The sequence below is a fragment of the Neopelma chrysocephalum genome, unplaced genomic scaffold, assembly GCF_003984885.1.
Source record: "Neopelma chrysocephalum unplaced genomic scaffold, ASM398488v2 Primary Assembly neopelma1_63, whole genome shotgun sequence".
Lineage (NCBI taxonomy): Eukaryota > Metazoa > Chordata > Aves > Passeriformes > Pipridae > Neopelma > Neopelma chrysocephalum.
Genome location: NW_020897720.1, coordinates 4,887,333 through 4,914,577, shown reverse-complemented (window position 1 = coordinate 4,914,577; position 27,245 = coordinate 4,887,333). Strand labels below are relative to the sequence as shown.

Below are 27,245 nucleotides of genomic sequence, written 5' to 3'. Positions count from 1 at the left end.
TTACACGTTCCAACTTTCCAGTTTAATTAGAAACCTGGATCTCCCGCTCATGCATTCATTCACTTCTTGACTTGAGTGACAGCTCGACCTTTCACAGGGAAAGCAACCACAGTGTTTAAGAAGGGTGTTGATGTTGTCGGCCTTCCACATCGCTCTGTCTTGCTCAGCTGTGTGTTTGCTGTAGGAATATCATGCTGGAGCCGTGATAGCAGCTGAGCCAGGGCCATCGGTAGTGTTTGGGTCCCTCTCTTGGCCTTTCTCCCCCCGCAGCTTGTTGGCTGAAATCCAGGATTTTGGCAGATATTCTGTCCTTACTGGGCACTGTCAGGTAGTTCTCAACTCTTATCCACTGCAATGAAGCGATTAGAAGTTCAGAGCAGCACTGATGGCAGAGGTGGAGGGGTCCAGCCTGTTGAGGGATCCATGTCCCTGCAGGTGTAGGATGAGGGAACACATGAAAATGATGAAGACACCTCCATGGGGTAGTGCTTGCCAGCTGAAAGGTTGCAGGGAACCATGTCTGCTCTGGTGTGAGTTATATTAATGGGCTTAGATGTGAAAATAAGGCAACACTGCAAATCACAGGTGTTTGCCTGTTCAGGCTTACCTGGGACACAGGGGTACTGAAAAACTCCAAAGTTATCCCACTGCTGTGCTTAATTTTTTGAGGGGGGAAGGCAACAATGCAGAGTAGATTTTTTGTAAGCATTATTGCTTTCTTCTAATTGAAATGTTTTAGTTGGTATGTAGAAATATATATATTAAAAATGTGCCTTTATGGCTGTTGGGAATTCTAAGTAAAAACTGAAAATTTATGTTTGTGGTCCCTCAACCATTCGTTGTGCACAGAGTAAATACTTCCAAGACCACCCATCTGCCCTCCCTGTGGGCAGCTATACAGGAATGTTGCTGTGTAAAAGACAAGAGGAGCAGCTGGTACCTGCAGGATTAGCAAAATTCATCTTTCCACTCAATTTCCACGTGGATCCCACAGGTGAGAAGCAGCACTGAAGGGCCATGGCAATGAGAAGGTGCAAGGAGCTGGTGCAGCCTCCTTCACAGCCACAGCTCTGCCATTCCTACGCCAGCTCCCTGTTTGCCCAGGAGCACTGGGATTACCTGTGATGCTATCAGTGCTGGGGAGAAGGTTTCAGAGCCAGCAAGTGCAGAAGTGCAGTAATTAGAGCGATTGTAAAGTGTAGTAATTAGTGACTAATTGCTGTTACAGAAATATGTAAGATAGAGTGCTCTTTATTCCTCTCTTGTGTAGAGATGGTTGATCTGAGTTTGTCGGGAGCAGGGAGCACTTGTCTCTTGTCCCTGTCCATGATGGCAGGATAAATCAAGAGAGAATGGCTTTAAGCTGAAGAAGAGTAGATTTAGATTAGATATTAGGGAGAAATTCCTCCCTGTGAGGGTGGTGAGGCCCTGGCACAGGTTTTGCAGAGAAACTGTGGATACTCTGGGTACAGTGTGGCAGCTTGGTGCTCCTGTGATGCTCTCACATGGCAGGAGTGGCTCTTGAGCTGCTCTTGAGCTGCATCATGCCCAGTGAGGAGAAACAGCTTCTCACAGGGTTTGGGAGTCATCAAGGGGCTCCAGTGGCATTTTTAGAGCCCCATGTAGCCAGACACCAGAGCAGTGAGGGGAATATCCCTGGGAATGGGTGCAATGTGCTGCCACTGTCATGCAGCCTCTTCCTGCTGTGCACCACACCTTCACACCAGTCACTGACTGCCACTGCCCCTTCCTCACTGGGACAGCATCAAGGGGCTTTGGTACCTGGAATTACCTATGAACAGATTGTAGAAGAGACATACTTACTTGATAAATAAATACTAATAACATATGGTAGGAACTAGCATGAAATACAGCACTATTGGTGTTGTGAGGGAGGCCAAGGTCTGGGACTGGAGCTTTGCCTGCTTGTTCAGCTTAACACACCAAGGATATCAGCCAGCATTCACCAGGGTGGCCCTGGATAACAGGACTGATGGTCCAATCTGAGATTGTTTGAGGGCACGTTAGAAGCTGCATACTTAGATAGATAAATACATTAATACACAGTATCCAGGAAGGTTTTACCTTAGAATGCCTGGGGGCACAAAGCATGCACTTCTCTGGTAACTGGGGTGACCTTGGGGTGCCCTTTGGGCAGGTTTCTGGGTGCCTGCCCAGGGCAGGTCCGTGTGTGTCCCCAGGAGCTGCAGCGTGGTCATGGCACACAACAGCAGGCAGCGGAGGGCAGGGGGAGCCGGGGGGGCGGTGGCCCTTGGGAGGGTGTCAGGACTCTTCCCCTCATCTCTGCAAAGCTTTGTGCAGAGCTGAGGAGCTCTGCTTTGGCTAGTTTTGGTAAAGCCTTGACCTAAAGCTCGGAGCTCTAACGAGCTCTAAGGAGGCGGCAGCGGTTGGGTTTTGGTATTTGGGGTCATCTCTGAGCTTCTGGGATGGGGCTTAGTCAGCCGAGACGGGCAGCGGGAGGAAGAGAATTGCCTTCTGGCCGTAGTGAGTCCGCGGCCCCAGCTTGCTGTTCCCATTCTTCTTCAGGCCCACAAACCAGTTCTTATCCGCGTGCTTTTTGGAGATGTACGTGTTATAATGGTTTTCTTCAACCCTTTCCAGGAACAGGCACTCCTCACCCAGTAACTGCTGAAAGAGAGCCCAGGGGAACGACAGTGAGCCGGGGCGATGCCATGGGGATGGGGATGTGTGTTCCTAACGTGGTAATCCCAGCTCAGGTACTCCCCGATAGGATGCTGTCCAGACCCACCTCCGAGATCTCCATGCCCCAGTAAAGCTCATATTAAAGCTTGAAGGTAAGTAGCCTTGATTTTGTCCCCTGGGCCACTCCTGCAGCAGCATGTCCATGGCCTGGGCATTTTATTTGACAGTGATGGAGTCCGGCCCCATACTCCATCAGCTGGTCCTGGCCCTGGCTCCTGCTCTGGCACTAAGATGTGGGGTGGCAGCTACAGGCTCAGAGCACAAATCCACGGAATGATTTGGGTTGGAAGGGACCTTAAAGATCATCTCATTCCATCCCCCTTCCACTAGACCAGCTGTCAGCTGCTGAAGGGCTGCAGAGCAGCTGCTGCTCCAGGTATGAAACACAATATTTATCAAGTGTCAGATAGGAAACCCAATATTTGTTGGAGGCAGGTCGGTAATGGCGATATTTGGTTATTTATTTATTTCCCCCCAAAATAAAGCCAGATGCAGAGCGACTGTCCAGCTGCCAGAATCACAAACAGAGCCTAATTATTGCCTGTGGTTTGCATTACTCAGAGCTATGAGATTTCTGCAAACCTCAAGCCCTCTCTGTGTCTGGTCCCACGGGATCCTCCCACTTACCGAGCCATAGAGCAGCCCGTTGGTGTCCATGGCCAGGTACTGCCCCGACTGGGTGCTCCTTATGTACACCACTCCCACGCTTTCTGCGCTCAGCTGGAGCTGGACTGGAAGTAAAAATGAAACAATAACAACAACATTAAAAGCAAAATAGGAAAAGGGGGGAAAAAATAGCTGCTAGGAAGGTTAGCAGGGTATTTTGTTCCAAAGCCTGGCTTATAAAGTGTTTATAGGAAACAGTACAGTGTGTAATAAAAGTGTCTCCTTGTACCCTCTCCTTCAAAGAAACCCCACAACCATCCTTTAGGAACCAAAGACCAATTTTCCCCTTATTTTACATCAAAGGAAGGGCAGCCTTTTGGTTACGATGCTGGAATGGGACACAGGAGATTGGGGTTTTAATTCTGGCTCTAATTTACAAATTTCTCATGTGGTTTGACAAGACACTTAAGGAGTGACATATGAAGAAGTATTTTGAGAGCTAAACCAGCAATGGGCAGAGTGCAGATGCCTGCACTGCAAACTCCTGATCCAGCGCATCCCATCCAGCCGTGCACTGTGGCTGGATTTATTCAGGGCATTGTAGGTGGAGAGTGGAGAGATGGCAAAGGCTGATCTTCATCCTAAAAAAGTACCTCCTGTAGGTAGTCACACCTTAGATTGTCCAAATGTGCAGTGCTAACATGGATTTGATGCTGAAGCAGGAGCTGGGTCTGCCAGGGCGCAGCCTGGGTGGGAGCGATGGGAGCTGCCTCAGGCCCTGCAGCCGCCGGACACCAGATTCCATCCCCATTCCCGATGCTGGATGGCAGCTAGGAACTCCAGGGCAAAAAAAGCTCTTTTCTGGTCTTGTGCTGAGGGAAGTGAGCAGGGGAGCTGCAGCATCCTGCTCTACTCAGCATCCTGTACCTCACCCAGCAGCTTTAAACTTTCCATTTGCCTGGTTCCTTTTTTCCTTACTTTGCTGATTACAGGAGTCTCGGAAAGTGATTAAAACTTGGCTCAAGTATTTGTTTAACATATTTATCAGGAAAAGGCTGTTTAGTTGGAGAGAAGCCTTGGGAGGACAGTTCTCCAGTGCTGTGTGTTCAGGGAGGAGCCCATGGGGCTCTCATGGGTGGGCAGGAACGCTGCAGCCAGAGCCATTAACAGCCCCACCGGTGTGTGCAGAGGCTGTGGCTCTGTGGCTGTAGTCAGTGTGACTTGCAAATTCCAGCTCTTCCAAGTGATCATTTCCATCTCCTAGACAGTTTTTTTTTTTCATGAGATTTATGACAGCAATATTTAGATTGGTTTTAATGTAGTATGAACGGATGCCTCGGCTCCAGCTCCTTCCTTCCTGTTTATATTTAATTTATTTATCCTTATTTAGATGAGTTAAAAGGCAATGTTACCTCTTGGCCTGGCAGAACACTCTTCCCAGTGAAATCTTTGCTGTAATGGTTCACATTCTTCCTTCTTTTTTTTGCATTTCTTGCTTAGTAAATGATGGCTAATTAGGAAATGGTGTAGGTGCAGATTTGCAGGAATACCCAGTCCCAGTGCATGCCTGGTTTAGGCTGGGAATCTGCAGAGGGAAAGCCCCAGCCCACCTACATTCGCTGTGGTGCTGCAGCCCCAAGAGCAATCCAGGGGGAAAGAGGGGAATGGGATGAAAATGAAGATACTGTCCTAAAAGCTGTCCCTGAGAGAGGGGAGTGAGAATCCTCCAGCTGCCGATAGGGACATTGAGGTCTTCAGCCATAGAGGAAGGGAGAACGGTGGGTTTGGAGGAAGGAGCTTGTGCTTCTTGTGTCATTTTACAGGCCTGATTTCCTTCCATGAAGTAATGGGATGAAACAGGAAAAATAAGGTTTTTTGTGGAAACAAGCTTCATCCCGAGTGGTCTGCAATGTCCTGGTAAGTTTTCTTCCCATTTCACAGTGCAAGCTTGGGATACCCACACACAAAAAAGGATGCAGGGAGGGAATTCTGGCATCAGCCTGAATGACAAGGGCTTGGAGGGACTCCTGCACTCCTTAGAGATCCTCCCTGATTCCAGGGCTAGCACCTGGCAAGGCCATTAAAGATAAAAATAAGAATTTTTGATATTTGTCAGGAGCAAAATGAGCTTGGGCAGTTTGCAGAGCATCAATGCAGGCTATAATGCCTCTGTGTCCGTTGGTTTCCCAATGAGCTGTGGGTGTTCCCATGTCTTGTCCCTCCCTGAGGCTGGCAGGTGCCTGTCCCAGCTGGGTGAGCAGTATCCCATGGTGCTGGTCATGGTCTGGGCTGCTCCTCTTGCACACCAGGGAATGGTACTCAGCAGCTCTGGAATTTCCCAGGCACAGGGGCAGGACCGTGGGCAGAGCTGGTGCTCAGAGCAGGGCACCTCGTGGCAGGGCTGCTCTGCTGGCATGCAGCCCTTCCAGGAGTTTCCTCTGTAAATATTAGTACATTCCTATATCCAAGTTTATGAGATCATTTACAGGAGGTTCCTTTCTGGCAGAGGTTTTCAAACACGTGGCCCCAGGCCAGCAGCCGGGGAGGTGTGAGCGTGCTGGGGCGCAGGACCTGCCTGCACTTGCTGCCCGTGTGTGCGATGTGGCTGTGGGGACCAGCTCACCCCAGGTGATGGCTTTGTTTTTCCGGAGGGAAAAAATCTGGGCTGTGTGGGAGCATCCATGCCATGAGATGGCAGGTTGAGGCTGGGGTGCAGGAGCTGGATGCTCAAGGACTTGGTAGCTCCGCATGTTCCAGGAGATGCCATCTTGACTGTGACCTCCCCTTCAGACTCCAAAACCTCTGGAAAATGCTGCAGAGACACTGGTTAAGCTCATATGACCTCTCCTTGTGGGTCTTGTGAGCCTGGTCCTGTCTCCTGAAGATCCTTCGGGTCATTGTCCTGGCTGTCTCTCCCAGGGTTTGAGCAGGGTTATGTGCTGGGTTCATACCCAGCTGGAGGTTGGATCCCCACTCTATGGTCATCCAGCCTCAGGAGACTCATCCTCATCCATCCCCCAGCACTTGTGCTGGGCAAGTGATGGGAGACAGTGTTTGTAATTAGAACTCGACTATAAACTGCCTGTCATTAAAACAACAATAGTGAGAGGAAAGGTTAAGTTTGGGGAGAAGCCACATGTGTGCTCGCAGTTCAAAGTAAATAAAGACTGACTTGGCTCCTCTCAGCCCTTCCTTCTAATCGGATAGGAGCCTGGCAGATCCCAGTCGTATTCCAGTAAATGTTCAGGTTATGGTGTACCCAGAGGTTTCTGCTGAGAGCCAAAGGGAAGAGCCTGGTCCTGCTGCCCACGGAGCCCCCGGGAGCTTTGTTGTGTGGCTGGTCCAGCTCTCCTGGGCATCGAGTTAAAAAAACCCGCTGAAGAGTTTTTGGGAGTGCAAGAGCTCAAAAAGCATAAAACTTCCCAATGACTCCTTGGTAGGACAAACAGTGGCATCTGCGGGGGCAGTTCCTCCCAGCAGCAGGTCCCCAAAGACCCATGGGCTGGAGCCACCAGCATCACCGACTGCAGGGATGGGGACAAGTGAGACGAGACCCTGGCCATGGGTGACCTGTTAAGTTGCTGTGGCAAACAGATGCAAATGCAGAGACAGCACAGAATTCCAAGTGATGGCTTTGTGTGTGGGGCGCCAGGCTGCCCTAAGCCCTTTCTGCCAGCTGCCAGCTCCCTGTACGACCCAGCCCTGCTGTATCAGTGCTGCCTCCCCTGTATCTGCCTGCCTTTCATGAGGTAATGACCAGTGTCAGATTTAATACTCCATATATCTATTTATGTACTTTATATCTGTACTTTTATATCACACATACTTTGCCTCCCTCGCTCTGCCTATGGGCTATAGATGTGTGACTCCTGGAAGGTGTGTTACCACCAGGGTTCAAGAAACCTTGGTCCAGTGCCCGTCTTCCCCAGCTCCCCCCATCCCAGCTGATGAAATCATAGGAGCAAGGAGGTCACCAAGAAGACCCATAGGGTTTGCTTACTGTGCTCGTCGCTTCGGTCCCTGGTCCCATCCACTGTGCCATCCGGGAGGATCCGTAGGAAGTGGCCCCCATTGCTGCAGTACAAGAGTTTGGGTTTCTTGTAGTTCCCCGGGGGCAGGTTGAACTTCTCAGTCAGGGCAGTGAAGGTGGTGATTTCTCCCTCGGCCATCCTGCAGCCTCTCCCACGGCCGAGCTGCAAGAGATGTGGCAGCAAAGGTGGCACCAAGTGCTGGGCACACGCTGCTGCTCCTGGGCTTTAAAGGGAAGGGGGAGCCCGGGGGTCCCTGCCGGTCCCTGGGCTGACTGCAGGGCAGGTGATTCACAGTGGTGATGGCTCCGGCAGTGACACAAAGTGACACAAAGTGACAAAAAGTGACACAAAGGTGATGCTTCTCCAGCGTGGGAGGTGGCGGGGGGCTGTCTCCTCGCCTGGGAGGGGCTCTGTCCTTTTAATTTTATCATAGTGAATTCTGTTTTTGTTCCACTTTCTATTGACGTATGTACTAAAATTATACACTCAAAAACCAATTTGAAAAACACCCGGTGTCTGATTGGAACCCACAAGAGGCGGGAAGGGAGCCCAGGTAATAACTTTCTCCGCTATTATGACTCTCAAACACAATTATGACCAGGAATTGCAACACCCACTGCATGCCAGGTAGTAAATATTGCTCATATCTTGGCACTCAGGAACACACCTGAGTGTGTTCCTTGGCCCAGGAACACACCCACGGAAAAGGTCAGAACACGCATTAGACATGGTGGGAGATGAGCATGGGGCAGGACCGTTCGCTGCCTGGGGGTGAGTCCGAGGATTACCCAGACAGTGATTAAGACCATATGAAAACCAAGAACTGTGAGTCTAGATTATGTCATGAATATACCAGAAACATTCCTGTGTTTAAAGGGGGTACAGGAGAGCTGGAGAGGAATTTGACCAGGGCCCGGAGTGACAGGACAAGGGGGAATGGCTTCCCACTGACAGAGGCAGGGTTAGATTGGATATTTAGAAGAAATTCTTCCCTGTGAGGGTGGTGAGGCCCTGGCACAGGTTGCCCAGAGAAGCTGTGGCTGCCCCATCCCTGGAAGTGTTCAAGGCCAAGTTGGACAGGGCTTGGAGCAACCTGGTTTAGTGGAAGATGACATTGAAACCTCATTTTGCAGGAGACTGTATGGTCATGATCCATGTTTCAGCAGACACTGTGCAAAAACCTGAAGGCATCAGACCGATAAAAGGAAGATGCTGTGGATGTCTGAGGGTGAGAACTGCCCTCACAGTTGTGTCATCAGGAGATGACATGGGAGATGACTAGAGTCCCACACACATTCCAGGTACATTCATGTTCTAGCCTACAAACTACATTTAAAATCTCACGTGAATTCATTCTGTCTTTCATATGCAGAGTTCTATAGTGGTTAGAGAGAAGTGGATTTATGAACAGAAAAAGACATGCCACAGAATAAATCTAGATACAGGAAATTACTTTAAATGTCATGTATTCCCATAGCTGGATTATGGAAAATATTTTATAGTCACTGTTTATATGTGTTTATAGATTGTAAAAATGTCTCTTTAGCACTGAGTTGTGCTACTGGTACATTGGGATGCAGCCAGTACCACACTGTGTGGGTTTGCTGTGGTGCTTTGAGTGCCCTGGGAGATATTAAGGACAGCAACTCTCTGCAATACACACGCACACACACACGTATATATACATAGTATCTCTAAACATTTGGCTCTAAACTCTTTAGTAATTAAATCTGCAAATGCAGCTGCAAGAAGGGAAAACTAGTCATTGAAATGGGTCCCAGAAGCCTGCAGAGGATAAAAACGTCTGCAAGTTGGATTGCTAAAAGCTGAAACCTTGGACATACAGACTGTATGGCTGTTGCTGAAAGCACTGCCAGCCATTGCACCAGCTTTGCTTCAAACACAGACTTCACTCCTTGCTCTCAGATACCCCGTTCAGCACAGATCAGGATTTTGGGAAGTGCTCTCTGGAGTGATAACATGGGCCAGCCCCCTCCTTCCCTGAGATTGGTGAATCAACACACAAGAGCTTCCAAAGCAGGTGAGGGACCAGCCAAATACAAACTCAAAATCCTTTTTTAACACCATTGTCAGGTGAATCAGGTATTTCTCGGAGTGTTTGGTCCCTAAATTTATTTTCCTGTCAAGAAATTGTACTTTTCATGCAGTAGTTCAGTTTTTCTTGCCAACTCCTTCTCTGAAGGAAAGCCTCTAAGTCACCCAATGCAGCCCACAGGGCTCTGGTGTGTTACTGAGCATTAATCAAGATCAGCAGCACTGTGTAATTTCCTGGAACCAAAGCTTTTCTTGAACCTTTATCTGAGTGCAAAAGGCACTCAGAAGTCTCTTGGGTTGATGATGGATGATAATGAGAAAGAAATACCCCAGATCCAAGAGCTCTGATCAGGATCTCAGCAAACCCTGCAGCCAGCAGCAGCAAGGAATGGGCTGGATTCTCCCCGTGGTCACCTGAAGGTCTGAGGGTATCTCTGGGTGGCTTGACCAGAACAGCTTCTTCATCATTACTTATTTCCTTTAAGGTTTTTTGCTATTTTTAGAATGACTCCAGTGCTCACCAGCTGCCTTAACTGCCACAGAAAAGCTGAATGAACACTTTTCCACTCTTGTTGTCTCTCTGTGCTAAACACTATCGCTCTTCTCATACTTTATGACCATGGAGTCGTTCCTCTACACACACCACCACTCATGGCCCTACAATTATACTTTTGGCAGGAACATGTTAGGTTTTTATGGGAATTAAAAAGCACGAGTGAGAGAGAGAACCTGAACCAAAGACAACATAAAGGGCCTTATTTCTTTGGGTAGAAGCCCAACAGTGCTATTAAATAGCTCAAAGCAGAACAGAACACTCTCTCCAAGAAGCAAAGCTGAGAGACACCACACTCCAGCAGTTATTTGGTGCCCCATGGAGAAAGGAAAATATTCCAAGAGGAGATTGCTGTAGGAGATCGCTGCTGCCGAGCACTGACCCCGCCGGTCGCACTAGGACAGTGAGCTGAAGCTGAGTTGGAGAGTGTTTGTCCAAGACCAGCTGTGTTTGTGGTTCCTCTTTCCTCCACCTCTGTGTAACAGTTTTCCTGTGCTGTGCTAAGAGAAAACCCCCACAGAGAATGAATCACTGGGAGCTGGACCCAGGGCACCTGCTCCAGGGCAGCCCCAGCTCTGCCTGTGGCACAGGGGGCAGAGGGTCCCACCAGCAGACTGGTGACACCCAGCTCTTTCTCCTGGAAGGAGATGTCAGCACCCCAAAGGATCAGAAACAGCCTTCTGAAGGACAAAAAGAACTTAAAAAGAGAGTTAAACCCGAATGTTCATTTGATCCAGGTCCTGCTGAGCTGTGGTGGCTGGAGCACTGCCGCGTGCCTGCTCCTTGCAGCACTGAGGGGAGATGAGCCCGGCATGGGACCGGAATAGCTGTGAAATTCTGAGAAGTTTGGCTTTGGTTCCAAACTTTATCACTGGCCAAACCAGTGGCTTTGATGTGAAATCCCAAACTCTGCAAGCATCTGAGTCTGAGCATCCAGGGCTGGTTGCGCTGCCAATAACGGGCGTGTGAGCTCTGAAATAACAGCGCAGGCTGGGAGCCATGGAAAAGGAGTGGGGTCGTTTTCCCTTCCTGTTTTAAAGTCGATGCAGACTTCACTAGATAGCACTGCTGTCTCCTTTGCTTGCATGACAGAGGTGGTGTTGATGGCAACTTGAAGGATTGCTAATGGTCCAAAAGTTTTTTGCATGTCTGGATTGCCAGGAACTTTTGTGGCTCTTCTGTGGCTCCTGTGGCACAAATTAAGTAGCCAGCAAAAAATCAAACTAGGAGGTGGCCAACTAAGGTGAGCCTGGCTTTTTTCCTTAGATATAAAATACCTGGCTACTATGTGGAGGAAAGCAGAAGTATCTTATACAGTGGATTAAACCAGATTGGAGGTTGACTCAAATACTTCAAAATTGTCCTTGGCTTTGGACACAATCCCTTATATGGGGTTGGAAAGAAATGTTCTGGATGGTCTCTGTGTAGCTACAGTGATGAAGAGTGCAGTTAATCACAGTTGTCATTTAGATGATCAGCTAAAGATCATGTGGAGAACTCCAAGGAGTAGTCCAGAGAGATGAAAAACTGCTAAACCCAGGAGTTTCCTAAGGTTCAGTTAATGAGATCAGCATCCCCTGAACCCCCCTCTGGTGAGTTCAGTGGAAACACTCCAGTTGGTTTACTTTGGAAAGTGTTTTTTTATCCATTAAAGTAGAAATCCTGTTTCTACCAGGGTATGTGACTCAGATGGGATCAGACAGCATCACCTCCTGATAGGCTCCTTTCGCATTCTCACTTCTGACTGCAGCCACCTGGATAGAACAGTAACTTCTCAGGTAGTTCAGACACTCCATATGGGAATCAAAAGCACTTACAACAGGTAGAATATTTTTAAGGAATTCAGGTTGTGGTTTTCCTCCACCCATTGTCTCTCCTGAGGGTTCCCAAAGCAGCCTATGGGCTGCCCATTACAGCTTTGGGGCAATCTGAGCACACCTGGGCATGTGGAGTAAACATCTCTTGGATAAACAATGATTTTACTGATCATAAGTTTTAGAGATCCACTGCATGGGACAGATTTCCTCACCCAGGAAAAGATTAGAGACCAGGCAGAGGTTTCCTCATGCTCTGGTTGCTGCAAGAGAGGCAGCATGGTAGGTCTGGCGTTCCCATCCCAAGGGCTGGTGGTGCAAGGCACAACTTGAATTCTTTGGACTATGCATCCTCTTAGAGTGACTTAATAAATGATTAGGCAAAGCGTACAATAAATATGTAGTAGACCATTCTGTGTGTATCAGCAGAATGTGTTGGCTCGTTTCTAGTCTTGCTTATGGCCAGGTGATTTTATCTCTAGCAATGTGATTAACTGCTCAATGAAATATTTATCAGCCAGGTTTTACCCTTTGGAAGTGGAATATGTTGCATGAAGTGTGACCAAAAGTGTACAAATCAATTTAACTAATGCCTGCTGTCATCATCTCCTGCTTTCTACCAGGAAACACAGTCATTTCACTCAGGTCACGCTGGATTTGTGGCAGGTAAAACAGATAGGAGTGAAACTTTTAGCATTTTACTGAGTTTGTGTCACTAATGGCTGATGACAAACACCTGGAGCATCATGGTAAAGATAGATTAGGTAAAGGTGGTATCCTGCCTGGGAGGTACGGACAGGGGTCAACCCATCCCAGGTGAAGGGAGAAAATCCTGTGCCTGTAGGGATGCCTAAGGGAAAGCCCTGTATCCTGCCTTGGAGCCTGGTGTGACTTATGCAGGGCTGTGAGCCCGGGACACCCCAGATGCTGCCTCACACTGGGACAGCCAGTACAACATCCCAGCAAACTGGTGGTGTCTGTGGGGAGACAGGAAAACCAAGAGATGACCCACTTTCTAATTACCTTCCCGCTTCTCCCACCTCCCCACCCACGGCCCTTTGCAATCCGGTGATTAACTTAATTGCAGTTCCAGCTCCAGGAGTCAATCCAGCCTGGGAGCAGGAGCTTTGCCAGGAAGGTCTTGCCCCTCTGTTCTGTCTGGATTCAGACCAAGAGCACGGACACGTAGACGAGCAGCACTGGCTGCAGACACAAATCCCACCACCTCATGTTGGGGATTTAAGCCCAGACTCCCAGTGCAAGCCGGATGCGTGGGACCTGCTGGATGGAAAGAACACACTGGACAGCAGATTGCCAGAGCTCAGTCCCTCCAGCCAAGGATGGGCTGGAAGGTGTGCTGCTCTCAGAGGATGAGGGGACACCTCCGGACTTGCAGAAGAGGCAATGCCATTGCTCAGTTATGAGGAGGGGTGGCTGTGGCTCCCCTGTGGATGCTGGTATTGGTCCTTCCTCAGACCAAGGTCTGAGCAGAGACTGTGGGTCCAGGGCTGGGCTGCCAGGGCCAGCACTGTGGCCGTGGCTGTGACCGTGACCGCTGTGCAGGAAACTGGCAGGAGGTGGCAGCTGGGAGCAGCCCAGCTACACCCAGTTCTTCCCACCTCATCCTGGGGGATTTGCTGGGGGCGTCTCTGCTACACTGCAACAGTTGTCCTAATTACAAAAGGCAATTAGTGGAGAAACTCCCAGGGTTCCTCCTTCCTCCAGGAGATGGCAGGTGCTGTCTGCCCTTTAAAAGTGCCCTTTCCCTCTTGCAGGCTTGTGCTGAGACCATTGTAAAACATTATCCCTGCTCCTATGCTTTGCTGCCTCCCAGCACCTCGTTCTGGCACATGGAACTGGCTGGGAGCAGCCACTGACATGTGCCGTGAGTAACACCATCGTTGTGGTCTCATCTCTGCCACCCAAGGAGGGTGGCTCTGTGCTGCCAAAGCTGCCAAGGACCCAGGGATGACACACCAGGTGCAGGTACCTTGTTTTGGGTGTTTGCTATCTTGGTTAAGGGCAGGGCTGTGGGCACCTTTCCTCCTTGGGTCTGCCTGTGCTTGGCTTCCCAGGGAAAAGTGTCTGGAGGGAGAGGAAACCACAGGATATGCTGTAACAGCTGATCAGTTGTTGGTTGAAATGTTTTGTGGTGAGGTAGGAAGCCCCTGGGGGCAGGGGGCACTCAATGTGCCCCTTGGCTCCTGCTCAGCAGCCCTTAGGCTGGGACGGTCCAAGCAGTGGGGTCCCTGCAGTGGGGTCCCCACCCATGCCCTGCCCAGAACCCACCACCCAGTTCCTGGCAGGCAGGAGGGATGTCAAGCTGGGTGACAATTCACAGGGCTTTTAAATGTCACCATCCCCCTGCCACCCACCCCCAGTGTCAGTGCAGGACACTGGGTACAGTGTCAGACCACAAGGCCCTGACTGTCCTGGCTGGGCTGGCCCTGCAGGTGTGGCTGCCCTGCGTGCCCACGGATGGACGGACAGAAGGATGGATAGATGATGGCAAATGACAGACCCTAGCCCCAGAACTTCCCTCTATCCAATACTCTTAATCCAAGGGGTGATCTGGTTCTCCTGTTGCACCACGTCCTGTCTGAGCCCTCCAGTCCCACCCCAAGCCCAGCCTCCTGCCGATGCCCCGTTCAGGTACGTGCCTGGTCACTGAGTCTCTGGGTCACTCTCTGTCAGCCACGAGCCCTCGCCAACCCCTCGGCACTCAGACGGGTCCGACACCTCCGTGTGCTGTTGCTTATACTCATGAGGATGGAATTAGGAGCGAAAAGGAGGAATGCTCATGCGGTGTCAGGCAGCACTTCCTGCAGCTGGCCATCTGAAGGGTGGCCAAGCCCAGCTGAGGGTTGGCTCCAGCTTCAAAACTGGGATTTGAGTTTGGGTTCAGCCTTTATACCGTGTCCTTCCCCAAAGAAGCAGAGGATGATGGAATCCAGGGTTTCATCTCCAGGCCAAGTGAAACCCCACATCCACCCTCGTGGTTAACCATCAGTAGACATATCATCGCTCAGAAATCCAACTTCCTTCAGCAGAGTCTTAGTCTGGGTTGTTCCAAGGAAAATCACTTGGTTCCTGGGTTCACCATAAGCTCAGCAGTGATTTACTATGAAAATGTGCAGGGAGTTAATGATGTTCATCCTGCAATGTTTGTGTAAGGGCTGTACAGCTGCTCTTGTCAACTTCTAAGTAAAACTGGCTGGAAGAATCCTGTTCTTAATTCTGTTGCTCAATATCTTATTTTAAATTCAGTGTCTAGTACCCATGGACGCTACCTCCTGGGTTTTTTTTCCTCCAAGCTGTGCGAATAAGGAGCTTGGGCTGTGTTTTCCTGTGCACACTGTTGCTCAGTAACTTAATAGTGCAATAAAAGCTTGAGATAATAATTGCTATTACCAGGAAAATCCTCCAATAAATAATAATTTTCTTATCTGCATGACTTTGGGACTGAAGAAAATACTTTCCAGCGAAAAGCTGCAGTGTGTAAGAGCATGCAAGGGGCATTTGAGATGAAAGATCAGAGCAAGGCAAGCTCAGAGCTGAATCTTGTTCAGTGCAAATGAGTGGGTTAGCAAAAAACCTGAAATAATTAGTGTGGATAAGTAGCCACTGGAGTAAACTAGGGAGAGCAGCTGGGCATCTTCACCTCTTGTGGTCTATAGAGTCTGTAGAGACTCGTGGTCTTTAGGCAAAATTTGGGGAATTCTCAGTTCCAGTAGTGGGTGGTTTTGGAGGCCACGGACACTGAGCTCTATGTTTGTCACCCTCATCTCCAGCCTAGAAAGGAGTATGAGTCACACACCAGGACCTGCCAAACCTTGGTGGAAGGTACAGCCCTAATTCTGGTCCTCCTGTCCCAGACAGGGACACACCGAGGCACCTGTGTCTGTACAGAGATGGGCACCTATTTGGTCCTTGCCGTGACATCTGTGACCACAGGCTGTGTGACAGCAGGCAGTACTTCCACACTGCTCCAAGGCAAATAGTGCCCTGCCTTGGATGCTGCCACAGGTTTCCATTACAGAGTCCTCAGAGGGAAGGGGATATATTTTGAAGTCTCTTCTACCCTTTCTCATCTCTGTAAACAACAAACCACCACAAAGAACATGGTGCAGGAGAGAAGGCTGCAATTTTAACTACCTGCTGAACCTCAGCCCCAGAGGTGACACCCACACTGGCTATTTCCAGCACCCGAGTGGGCAGTCTAAAGACATCGGGATGTTTGTTGTGCCCAGTGTTTCCACAGCTGGTTTAGGGGAAAGCTGGGGGTCAGGCTGGCCCACAGGGATGCAGCCAAGGATCAGAGAATCACAGAATGGTTTGGGTTGGAAGAGACTTCCAAGTTATCTCATTCCACCCCCCTGACGTGGGCAGGGACACCTTCCACTAGACCAGGTTGCTCCAAACCCCCACCTTGAACACTTCCAGGGATGGGGCAGCCACAACTTCTCTGCTGTGATGCTCACAATGGTCGAGGCAGAAAGATGCCCTGAATTGTCTAAGTGGGAAAAAAGCCCCAAACTAAACCAAAATCTTTGGGACAACCAGGCAGAGTTTGGGGAATAGCAGTTGCTGTGCCCCCTGCCCAGCTGGGAGTGCCGTCACCAGGACCCCAATGAGTTTTTACCTTTTTCTTACTCATGAGCTGCACATTCAGCCCCACACTGGGATGCAGGATCCCCAGGGAGTCAGTGAGCATCCCCCAGCTGTGGTTTGTGAACACCTACATGTGTGCACCTGGTAAGGATCACACCCACACGAGGTTAGGTGTGAACTCCAAAACCCCTATTTGGAGTCTGGCAGCCAGTAAACTCTTCCCATCAGTCGGAAGCTTTTGTGAACACCCTGCAACGATGGGAATATTAAGCAAGGGGAAGGGAGTGTTTTACTTGATGTTAAATACTTGGGTTTTTTGTCCAAGATTTGACCTGCAATTGAGACTTAAGTACAAAAGGAGGTAGAAATTCCAGTGCAAAACGTACCCAGTTGAGTAGTTTTGTGTACAGCACCCACATGCCCTGTGGGGGTGTGCAGGTGTTGGAGAAATAACAGTGGACCTCTCTGGGGAAAACGAGGAACCTCTCTGGGGAAAAACATAACTAGATTAGGTAAAAGCAGGACAGCCTTGGGATCTGCCAGTCACGGATACAGGGATGGCCTTGTGCCATGTCTGGGGGATTTGGAAACTGTGTGGAGGGGCGGATGGTGCTCCATCTTCTGCTTGGATGGTGCAGGGATGCAGAAGGTTGTGCCCTCAGTGACTGCCGCAGGCAACATGTGGCAAGGAGATGGGCAGGAAGCAGCTGGGTTATCCAGCACTGAGCTCCCATGATCAGCATAATTTTCAGGGGTTTTATGGCACGCAGAGAGTCTGGAGTATGCAAACAGCTGGGATCTGGAGTTCATCTTCGAATGCACAGAGCAGGTTTTGTCATGGTAAAGATCTCCCCCTCCTGTCCACCACAGCAGTGGGGATGAGAGTGAAGGAGAGAATCAGCTCTGGTTCGTGCTCTTGTTCTGTGACTGAGCATGGGTCAGACAGCTCAGTGTGCAATTGGGGGCCACCCTGAGCGGGTGAGGGTGACTGTGCCCTCAAGGTGGGCTTGCAGGCTGGGTGAGCTACCTGCCTGGCCCCCTGGGCCGGGACCTGCATCCTTCAGGGCGGGTGCAAGACCATGCCCCTCACATGGGTCACTGCTGGGCTGGCTCCACCTTGGAGGGATTGACAGATGTGTAGATGTGGCACCTGGGGACATGGGCTTAGGGGTGCCCTTGGCAGTGCTGGGGGAATGGCTGGACTTGATGATCTTAGAGGGCTTTTCCCACCTGAATGATTCTGTCATTCTATGATTCTGCAGAAATAATGTCCCTGCACAGGTGAGAGCTGACAAGGGTGGTCTGCAGGTGGGACAGGCAGATTTACCAACCCCAGAGATGTGCGAAGGAAAGATCTGAGATTTCAGCTCTTGAGGCACAGATCTAAATTAAGAGCCAGGAGCAAGGACAGACTTTGTGAGTGCAAGCGGGTTGTGAGTCATGTATGAACTGTGTGTCCAGACCATTGTGGGCAAAGGGCAAAGCCTCACAGCAGACAACACTTCTGAAAGGAGTCTGTAGGGGACAAAAGGGTTTTGGATGTCACCCCATGAGTCAGTGGCACCCTGGGCACAGCAGCCAGCCTAGCTTCTGCACCCCGTGAAACACTTCCCGTGGCAAACCTTTTTCTGCCTCTTTTCTGATCTTTGTCCTCAGGGTTAGCTGCCAGGCTCAAGTACCCTGGGCTTGGGTGCTGTCTATGGGATCTCTGCTTGGTCCGTCCCTAGGCAGCCTTCTCAGTCCAGTGTGTACCCTGGGCAAGGGAATGGGTTTGGGGATTTGGGTCAGCACAAACAGCAGGGGAAAGGGGGGTCCTTTCCCAAGAGAATTCCCAAATATTAATCCTGGCATTGTGAGGGTCTGCCACATTCAACAGTTAGAAATGAAGCATTTTATTACACTGTTTTCCTTAGCAAGCTTTTAGAGAGGAAAGCAAGGCTTGTGACAGCCAGAATTTTGTCACCTGCAGGTGCCGGGTGCTCCGCATGCTACAGACCTGCCTCTGCCTCCTCCCTGGGCTGGAGGCTACGGCTGCCTATGACCCAGGCATGAGGCACGAGTCCCTGTCCCTTGGTGGGCAGTGCCACCTTCCCTGTTAAACACCAACAGAATTTGAGGAATATAAAACCTGCAAGTCACCGACTGCTGCTGTGGCTGCTCTGCACCTCAGTGTTTGTTTTGGTTCTTTAAACCAACAGACACCAATGTTGGAAACGAGGGGAAAAAATAGGAACTGCCATCGCTGAGAAACACCAAGTCAGGCACCTTTCTAAAACAAAGAGGGAGAGGGAGGATTCCTGCATCCACAGCAGAGACTGTGACAAAGCCACAGTGTCTCATTCTCTCTCGCTGAACAGGTTTTCAAAAAATTCTTCTGCAAAGAGATTTCTATTGTGAGATTTCTATTTGAAAGGCAGGCCTCCAGCCCTCACAATAATCCCTGACAGCTCTGCACTGGCAGACAATGTACCCAGGATTCCTAAAAATGCCCCAGCCATGAGTCAGTGCCTGCTGTGCCCAAGAGGGAGATGTGCTGGTACTCAGGGGCAGCCCATTAGGTCAGGGCAGGGTTTACCTCCCTGGAAGATACATTTTCCTTTAGGGAATATTTACTAAAAAAGTTGGAAGATATAGTACAAGTGCTAACGTATTTTGAGGCCAAAAAAGAAGGGGCAAAATAGATTGGAGATGGAGTAAGCAAGGAAGACTGAAAGAGAAATGGAGGTTAAAGATAAGAAGAAGCCTGCAAAAGAAGTGGAGTCACAAAGAAGGTTGGGGAGAAAAAAGAGTAGAGGAGTGTGAGAGAAAAAAAAAAGATTGATCAGAAGAGAAAATGAGGCCAGAAAAAATAGAGGCTGCAAAAAGGTAGAGGGCCAAGAAAGGGTGGGAGTGGGAAAGAAATGCAGAGGCTGAAAAGGGCAAGAGGCCAAAATAAAGAGGGAGGCCAAAGGAAAAGTAGACACCAAAAAAAAGAGGAGGATGGAAAGGGGTGAGAGGTCAAAGAGGCACATGAGACATACGGGAAGGTCTGTGCAAAGAGGGGTCTAAAGTTTAATCGGTTCCTCAGGCCTGGACGGGGCTCAGTGGCGATAAGGCAGCACAATGTCCAATTGTTCTCCTTGCACACCAAGTCAGCCCAACTTCCTCTGGTTTCTGGGCTCGAGATGTGCAGGAACACAGACTTAGGATTTGGGCTGGACAGAGTTCGGGTCTGCTGAGGTCCCCAGCCAGACCTAGAACTCTGCATAGTTTTGGATAGAACTTTGGATAAACTTTCATTCCCAGCTCCACCCCAGCCCAGGGGATAAACTTTTCCTCCCAAGCTCCCTAAATTACCCTGGCCTTCCTCCCACTCCTGAGACCCTGATCTTCCTCCCAGCTGAGGCAGCTCATCATGCAGCTGGCTACAGCTCCTTGCCCTTATTCCTGATCAGCTGCACACTCAGCTCCAGAGCAGAAGCCTCACAGCACCCCAGACCCACAGCACAGCAGGGATGGGGAGCTGTTGCTCTGCGTTGCTCTATCAGGGAGTTTCCCCTTTGCTAAATGGCCCAAAGGGGCCAAGAAGCTGCAGGTGGCGGAAAGTGGCAGTGGGGACATGTGACCCTGGGGGTGTGTGGAGGCTCAGCCCTGACACCACCTGCACCCCCAGACAGGGCGATTCGAGCCTTGCAGCAATTTGTCTTTATATTTGGCATCTTTGGTTTGGCTGAGAGAACAGTTCACAGCTCGGAGCATGGTGGTGATGAGGAGTCAGGGCTGACAGGCCCATTGGGATAATCGCTGCAGTAGTGTTATTTTAGCTATGAATCCTAGAAGGTTTGGATTGGAAGGAACCTTCAAGATCATCCAGTTTCAACTCCCTGCCATGGGCAGGGACACCTTCCACTAGACTAGGTTGCTCCAAACCCCGCCCAACCTGACCTTGAACACTTCCAGGGATGGAGCATCCCCAATCACCCTTAATTGTCCAGGGAAGCTGTGGCTTCCCCAAACCCTTTTATGGTTCTGCGACTTTATTTTGTTTTTCGCATCAAAAATGAACCATTTATAGTGCTGTGTCACTGCACTATATCATTCCTGTTTGTTTGGGGTTTTTTAGTTTGTTTGGTTATTTTAACGGTCCAAACATTGTGTTTTGCCATTTAAAATGTTTTTAGTTCATTGTATATTTCAATTTAAATTCTGATCTGGGCTTCTGCCCAGAGCTTTAGGCGAATTTGCAGTAATTTGGAGAGTGTTATTTGGAATGATGCTCCTGGCTGCGGAACCACTCCTGTCTCCTGGGGTCTGGGGGCACCTGCAGGGTTTGGGGGGGTTTGTCCCAGTTGGGGGGAGCAGCACACTGACTCCCTAAAACTGTCCCCAGAGAAGGGACCTGCTGCCTCCCCACTACCCACCCCACACCTGTGCTCCACAACCTCCCTCTGCCCCCTCACTCCAAGCCTCCCATGGGGCTGGCAGAGCATCACATGGGCATCTGTAATGGTGGCAAAGCACTCCGTGGGGATCCGTGTGGCATGTACTAGCATCCCGTGGGGATCCCAGAGCCTCCTGTGGAGGTCCATGGGGCTGGTAGAGCATCCCATGGGGAACCCGAGCATCCTGTGAGGCTCCGTGGGGGTGGCAGAGCATCCCATAGGGATCTGTGAGGGCGTTAAAGCATCCTGTCGGGCTGGCAGAGCATCACTTTAGGATCCGTGGGGGTGGCAGAGCAACCCTTAGGGATCCGTGGGGCATGTATGAGCATCCTGTGAGGATCCTATAGCCTCCCCTGGGGATCCATAGGGCTCGCAGAGCATCCCATGGGGAACCCAGAGCATCCCGCGGGGCTCGGTGCAGCATGTACGAGCATCCCCTGGCGATCCCAGAGCCGCCAGTGGGGATCCGTGGGGCTGGCAGAGCATGCATGGGGATCCGTGGGATTTGTGTGAGTCTCCCGTGGGGCTCCGTGGGGCTGTCAGAGACCCCCGTGGGCTCAGCCCCGCCGCCCGCCTCGCCCCGGGTGCGGATCCCGCCGCTGCCCACCCCCGCCCCGCACCTACCGGCGGCTGCGCGGCGCTCCCGGCTGCGGCTCCGCAAGTGCGCGCGGGGAGAACCGGGATGGAACACAGGGAACGGGGATGATGAGGATGAGGAGGAGCTGCCTCGGGGCGGGGGAGCAGCGGGAGGATGCGGGGGGGGGGGGGGAAAGGGGGCGGCAGCGCGCGTTTGCCTCCACTCCCGCAGCGGAGCCGGGCACCTGCCTGCACTGCCCGACCACGGGTCAGACCAGCGGGCTGGGGCTGAGGGCCCCCGGCCAGCAAGATCGGAGAAAACCCCCCAAATGCTGAACGAACATCAGCATTCCTGTCCCTCGCGTTTCCCTCTCCCATCACCGCGGCTCAGGACATTCCTGCAGTGCTGGGTGCCTCAGTACCCTCTGAGAAGGCGATGACCCCCCTCACCCTAATCAGCTCCGGGTGCCCCGGGCAGCGGAGACAGGGTCCCTGCCCTCCCCGTGGGAGTCCCTGCCCTGCTCACGGGGTCCCTGCCCTCCCCTTGGGCAGCCGCAGAGAAGGGGCCGGGGCAGGAGCGGCCACAGGGCTACTCCGGCTGTGTTCCCGCTGGCACTGGGAGAGCTTGGCCTTAAAAGCCGAAGTGTTCCCGAGAGTGCTGTCAGCCAGATAAAATGCAGCTCTATGTCCCCGAGGACGGGAACTGGTGCCGATGCCGGCTCTACCACAGGGCGGCTGTGCCGGGGCATCGGCTTCGCTGGGGTGCCAGGGCTGGGCTTGTAGGGTGCCAGCCGTGGGCTAATGGGCTCACGGGATGTCAGGGTGGATTTGCGGGATGACAGCAGTGGGCTCTTGGGGTGCCAGTGGTGGGCTCGTGAGGTGGCAGCAGTGAGCTCGTGGGCTTATGGGGTGCCAGTGGCGAGCTCAAGGGGTACAGGCTGGGTACAGGTTGGGGTGCAGCTGTGCGAGGTGTGAGGCTGCGGGTCGCTGCGTGTTTGCTGCTGCTGCAGGGCTAACAAAGCCCGAGCGATGACTTCAGCGCTTGGCCGGGCTCCACGAGTGCTTTGATGTGGTGTTTAGGCTGCGTTATCTAAGGCTCGCCCAGAATAGGCTTTTAGTCCTGGCTCACGTGGAGCCAGTGTGTTTGGACAGGCATTCCGGGCTGGAAATGCTGTGAGCCCAGACGTTTGGATAAAACATTCCCGAGTTGACTGTGGTTACCAGTGGCTGGTGCAGATGGCTCCTAATGCACCCCACAGCACAGGTGGACTCTATGGCCTTTCCTGCTATAGCACTATTCCTTTTTTTTTCCCAATTTGAACAATCCCACACATTCCTTCTGCTATTTCAGGAAATAAAAAAAAAGTTATAGCCAAACATTCCTGAATCTTGCAGAATGGCAGTCCTGGCTTTGCCTCTGGCTGTCCTGGATGAAAGGCACTGGGGTTTTGAGTATATGAGGAAGATTAGGAAATGCTGCTCCTTCTTCTCACTCAAGGGATCACCCCCCTTGTTTCAGAGCTGCAGGGAGACTGGGCCCTCCCTGCCTTGCCTGGTCCCCCTTGCCCCCTGGTTGTGGTTGGCATTCAGCAGCCCTGGTGTGATGCAGGGCACGGAGTGCTGCAGATGGTGTCCTGCCAAATGGCATCCTTTCTGCCTGTCCTGAAGGCAGACGGCCCCGGGACGGAGCCAACAACCAGAGCGATGTATGGACGCGGAGCAAACACGGGCTTGGGCAGTGGGATCTGCACCAGGCACGAGGGGAGAGGAGACTTGGCCAAAATCCAGACACTGACAGTACTGCAGTGACCCCAGGCCCTGCACTGAGAGCTGGAGGGATGGGAGACAATGCAGGGATGGGGTCACTATGGAAACGGGGGGCACTGCAGAGATGGGGACACTGAGGAGATGGGGGTACTGAGGGGATGGGTGGTACTGCGGGGCACTGCCATGGCAGCAGCTTTGCCTCCCTCTGCCCTTCCCAGTCTGGCCCTGCCTGGGCAGCCCCAGCTGCAGCAGGTGCCCATGGTATTTCCCAGGCTCTTGGGATGGATTTTGACGGCTGGCTGCTGCTCCTGTTCCTCTCCTGCTCCTGCCTCTGTCTGGGGTAAGGAACCTCTTCACCTCACTGCCTCAAACACCCACCAGTCTCCTCGGCCCTGAGTCTCATAAATAATGCACAGTGGGTTGTTTGGAAGCACAGTGAATAATTAACTATGGAGCCCTGAGGAAGCCGTAGGTGCTTCTCTCTGCCTGGCACCAGCTCACGCAGACAGTGCCTGTGTGGGCAGCTGAGCCCCAGCACCTCTGCCCCAGCAGCTCCTTATCCCCACAAACCATGGTCCTGCAGCAAAGACAACTTAGGCAAAATGTCCTGCATATTTAAAATGAGACCCATAAGATCCCCCAGCCTTTGGCTTTGGTTCCATCCCTTTTGGAGTGGTATTCCTGGAAGGACTCAGTGAGCACTGCTCAGCCCAGTACAAGCTGGGTACTGCACCATGGTAGAAAGCCACTCCTGCCAGAGCAGGAGGGAGGAAAAGGAAACCCCAGTTGCTCCCCAGTGCCACACATGTGGCCGAGCTGGTGAGCTTGGCCAGGAGTTCAGGAACCAGGACCGTGCAGTGTAGTCTCTTTGAGAAGGGGCTCCAAAGCCCCTGGGAGGCTGTGGCTCTGCAGGGTGCTCTGCCCAGGGGAAATGGGGAATGCTGGAAGAGGCACTCACCTGAGGGTCAGTCGGAGTGTGCAGGGCTGGGTGGCAGGGGCAGCTGGGAAGCTGGGGTCACCCTGCCCCTTGCCCTGCTTCCCGGAGCCAGCAGCTCCCGCAGCGATCGTACCCACACCCCTCGCAGCACTCACGGGTGTCCCAGAGCAAGGCAGGGTCCCTCAGATGGGCACAGGCACCAGGAATGTGCCGGGTCCTGGGCAGTGGCTGGTGTTGGCCGGCAGACACCAGAGCGACACCGTGGCTGGCAGTGCCGGCTGCCGCTCTGCACCCACATAGGACGAGGAAGTATGGATAATCCTTCGCCTTGCTATTTTTTTCCTCTCATGTGATCTTGTTTTTGGACAGCTATTTTGGGGCTGGACTCCAGCCCAGGTGAAAGACAAGGATTGAATCCAGCCTCCCCCTTTCCCGGAGGCCCTCCCAGGACCTCTGACTGCCTGCTTGTGGGACGGGGTGAAACCCTGCCACTGGCTCATGGTCCATGCCTGCTTCCAGCCCTTTCCCTCTCTTGCTGCAGAGCCCTTTCTGTTGTGTTCTGCTCTGTGCAGCCGAGGGGTGATGGAAGCAGGCTGTGGTGAGCACACTGTGCCTGGTCACCCCTCCATCCCATGGCCTCCCCCTGCCCTTCGGGACCAGGGCTCTCACTGGCACTGGTTCAGCTGCAGAGTTGGAGTCTCCCCAGCACCATTTGCCTCTTTCTGCCCGTTTCCCCCCCAGACCAGCCTGGCAGGAAGCTGATGGGAGATAAATGCATTAAAAATATGCTTGGAGCTTGTAGCAGCCTTGGAATGAACCACTGAAAGCCCTGACTCTGTGTGCTGCCCATCATCCCCCTCCTGCTGGCTGGGAGCATCCCACCAGCACCTGGAGGAGATGGACATGTAGGGACATGGGTGGGGGGGGGAACTCTGGGGGTCTGTGCTGTGTCCTGCCCATCCCTGCCCTAGGGGCTCTGCTGGGGACATCCTTGGGCACATCCTGGTGTCAAACACTCAGCACTGGCAGGACTGACTATTTTAATCCCATTTATGTATTTCAGACCCCTGGATGAAGTTGAGGGGGGCCAATGGGGTGCTGGGGAAGGGCAGCCTGGCTCTGTGACTCGGGGGTGCAGGAGTGACACCTGCGTGGGCAGGAGTGGGGCAGAACATGGATGTCTGGGATGTGACACTGGCTCTCGCTGTCCTCACGTGCAGGTGTCACTGCAGACACATCCGGTGGATGGTGGGAGGAGTGGGTGCTGTCACGGCACATTTGGCTGACTAAATTGGGTCTTTTCATGATGAAACTCGTTGATGAGTCTCAGAGAAACCTGAATTTCCCTCTCCCCAGCCTCCCCAGTTCAGCTATGAAAGAAGGGGGTTTCAGCACTGACTCCACAGCACTGTGGGCAGGTGGCACGTGGCAGCACGGGACAAGTGAAGTACAGGACCCACCATGTGAGACTTCAGTCAGAGGTCAGTGTGATTTGTGTTACAGAGAAATGGGTTATTCCAGAGGTGTGTTACATGAGTGAAAAATTCAGGTTCAAAAATTTGAGGCCAATTTTTTTCAGCCTGTTTCCCAGTCTTTTTTTTTTTAATATTCTTTATATTAAAAATATATAAAATATAATAATGTACATCAAATTTAATATACATCAAATGTATATTAAATATATAAAACTATAAAATTAAAATATATTATTTATATGTAAGAATATATGTAACTGTTTTCTTGTTACTGCTACCCACTAAGCAGTTTCATGTCACATAACGACTTAGTAAGGAATTCCTCTCTGACACCTATTAAATGCTCTCTTCTCTTTCAGGGGGAATGGGAACTTTCGCCATGAACCCCACCAGAGTCAAAGTTTTTCTGCTGCACTTCCTGCAAATTATGGTATTTATAATAACGAGGTGAATTTTGATAACCATCAACTCCTAAGAAGCCACTTTACCCCTTTGGAACAATCTCTGGGGAGGGCTCCGAGGGAAACCGGTTACTTTATAAAAGTAACAGAGGTTTTAGCAAAGGAAAAGATGAATAAAATGATTGAGAAGAGAAAACCCTGAAGAGGGAGGTGCAGGGAGGCGTCGGGGCCGCCAGAGGGCGCAGCGGGGCCGCAGCTGGAGCATCTGGACACAGCTGGATGGGGAGGCGGGCACCGCTGGGGGATGTGGCACATCTGGGGCACAGGGCAAAGGGGAGAGGGGGCAATGGCACTGCCGAGGGGGCACATCTGGACCCGGGACACAGCTGGGGCCCTGGCACAGCTGTGTTGGCTGTGGCACAACTGGCAGCCATGGGGCATCTGAGGCTCGTTTAGGTGCAGCATCCACAGCTGGGGCATATCTGGGTGGCAGCAAAGCTGGCAGTTCTGGCCGAGTGGCAGCAGGTACATCTGGCACTGTGCACATTTGGTGTCACATCCACATGCACATCTGGCAGTGCACCCACCTCTGGTACATCTGGCACCTGGTGTCACACCCATGTGCTCATCTTGTGGTGCATCCACCTCAGGTACGGCTGGCCCTGTGCACAGCTGGCAGCACACCCATGTGCACAGCTGGTGGAACACCCATGTGCACAGCTGGCAGCACACCCATGTGCACAGCTGGAAGCACACCCGTGTGCACAGCTGGCAGCACACCCATGTGCACAGCTGGCAGTGCACTCACCTCCAGGCCCGGGTCCCGGGTTACCTCTGCTGGCTTCCAAAAGCCATTGCAGCTACTCCAGGCTTGGGTTTGCTTTCTGCATGAGCACAGGTGGGGATGGGGCTCTGCCCCTGTAAGCAAGGCTGGAGATCCTCATTAAGATCCTCTCGCTCTCCATGATCTCTGCCAGAACCTGTCACTTACCCAGCCAGACACACAGGACTGTAATTTTGTTTGTCTTTGCCATGGTCTCGCACATTGCTCTCCGTCCCAGCTCCTTCACCAGGATCCTTTTGGTCTTTCCCAGTCACCGTTTCCCAGGAGGGAGCACCCCATCCTGAGGAATGACTCCCAGCCTTTGTATTTTAACAGATTGAAACGAACATTGTTTACTCCCCTCGGAACTAGTTCAGAGTCAAGAGCTGACTCCCAAAGGACTCTCCTGGATACACTAACCAAACGAGGCCTCTTCTCTTGTAATTACATT

At 51.7% G+C, this 27,245-nt stretch overlaps 1 protein-coding gene across 4 annotated transcripts; it reads right to left on the bottom strand.

Moving 5' to 3' along the window:
* FGF1 (fibroblast growth factor 1) lies at positions 1–24,379 on the bottom strand. Of its 4 annotated transcripts, none has more exons than XM_027682611.1 (4): positions 24,117–24,379; positions 7,331–7,523; positions 3,352–3,455; positions 1–2,649 (listed from the first exon to the last, which is right to left on the bottom strand). In XM_027682611.1, exons 2-4 carry the CDS (start codon positions 7,497–7,499, stop codon positions 2,455–2,457), a joined length of 468 nt encoding a protein of 155 aa, XP_027538412.1. In that variant the 5' UTR covers positions 7,500–7,523; positions 24,117–24,379; the 3' UTR covers positions 1–2,454. The 4 variants fall into 4 exon arrangements, with proteins under 4 accessions (XP_027538412.1, XP_027538411.1, XP_027538414.1 ...); XM_027682610.1 differs by lacking the exon at positions 24,117–24,379 and adding an exon at positions 21,440–21,523; XM_027682613.1 differs by lacking the exon at positions 24,117–24,379 and adding an exon at positions 21,440–21,523 and having other exon boundaries at positions 1–2,646.
* Between the last annotated feature and the right edge of the window lie 2,866 nt (positions 24,380–27,245).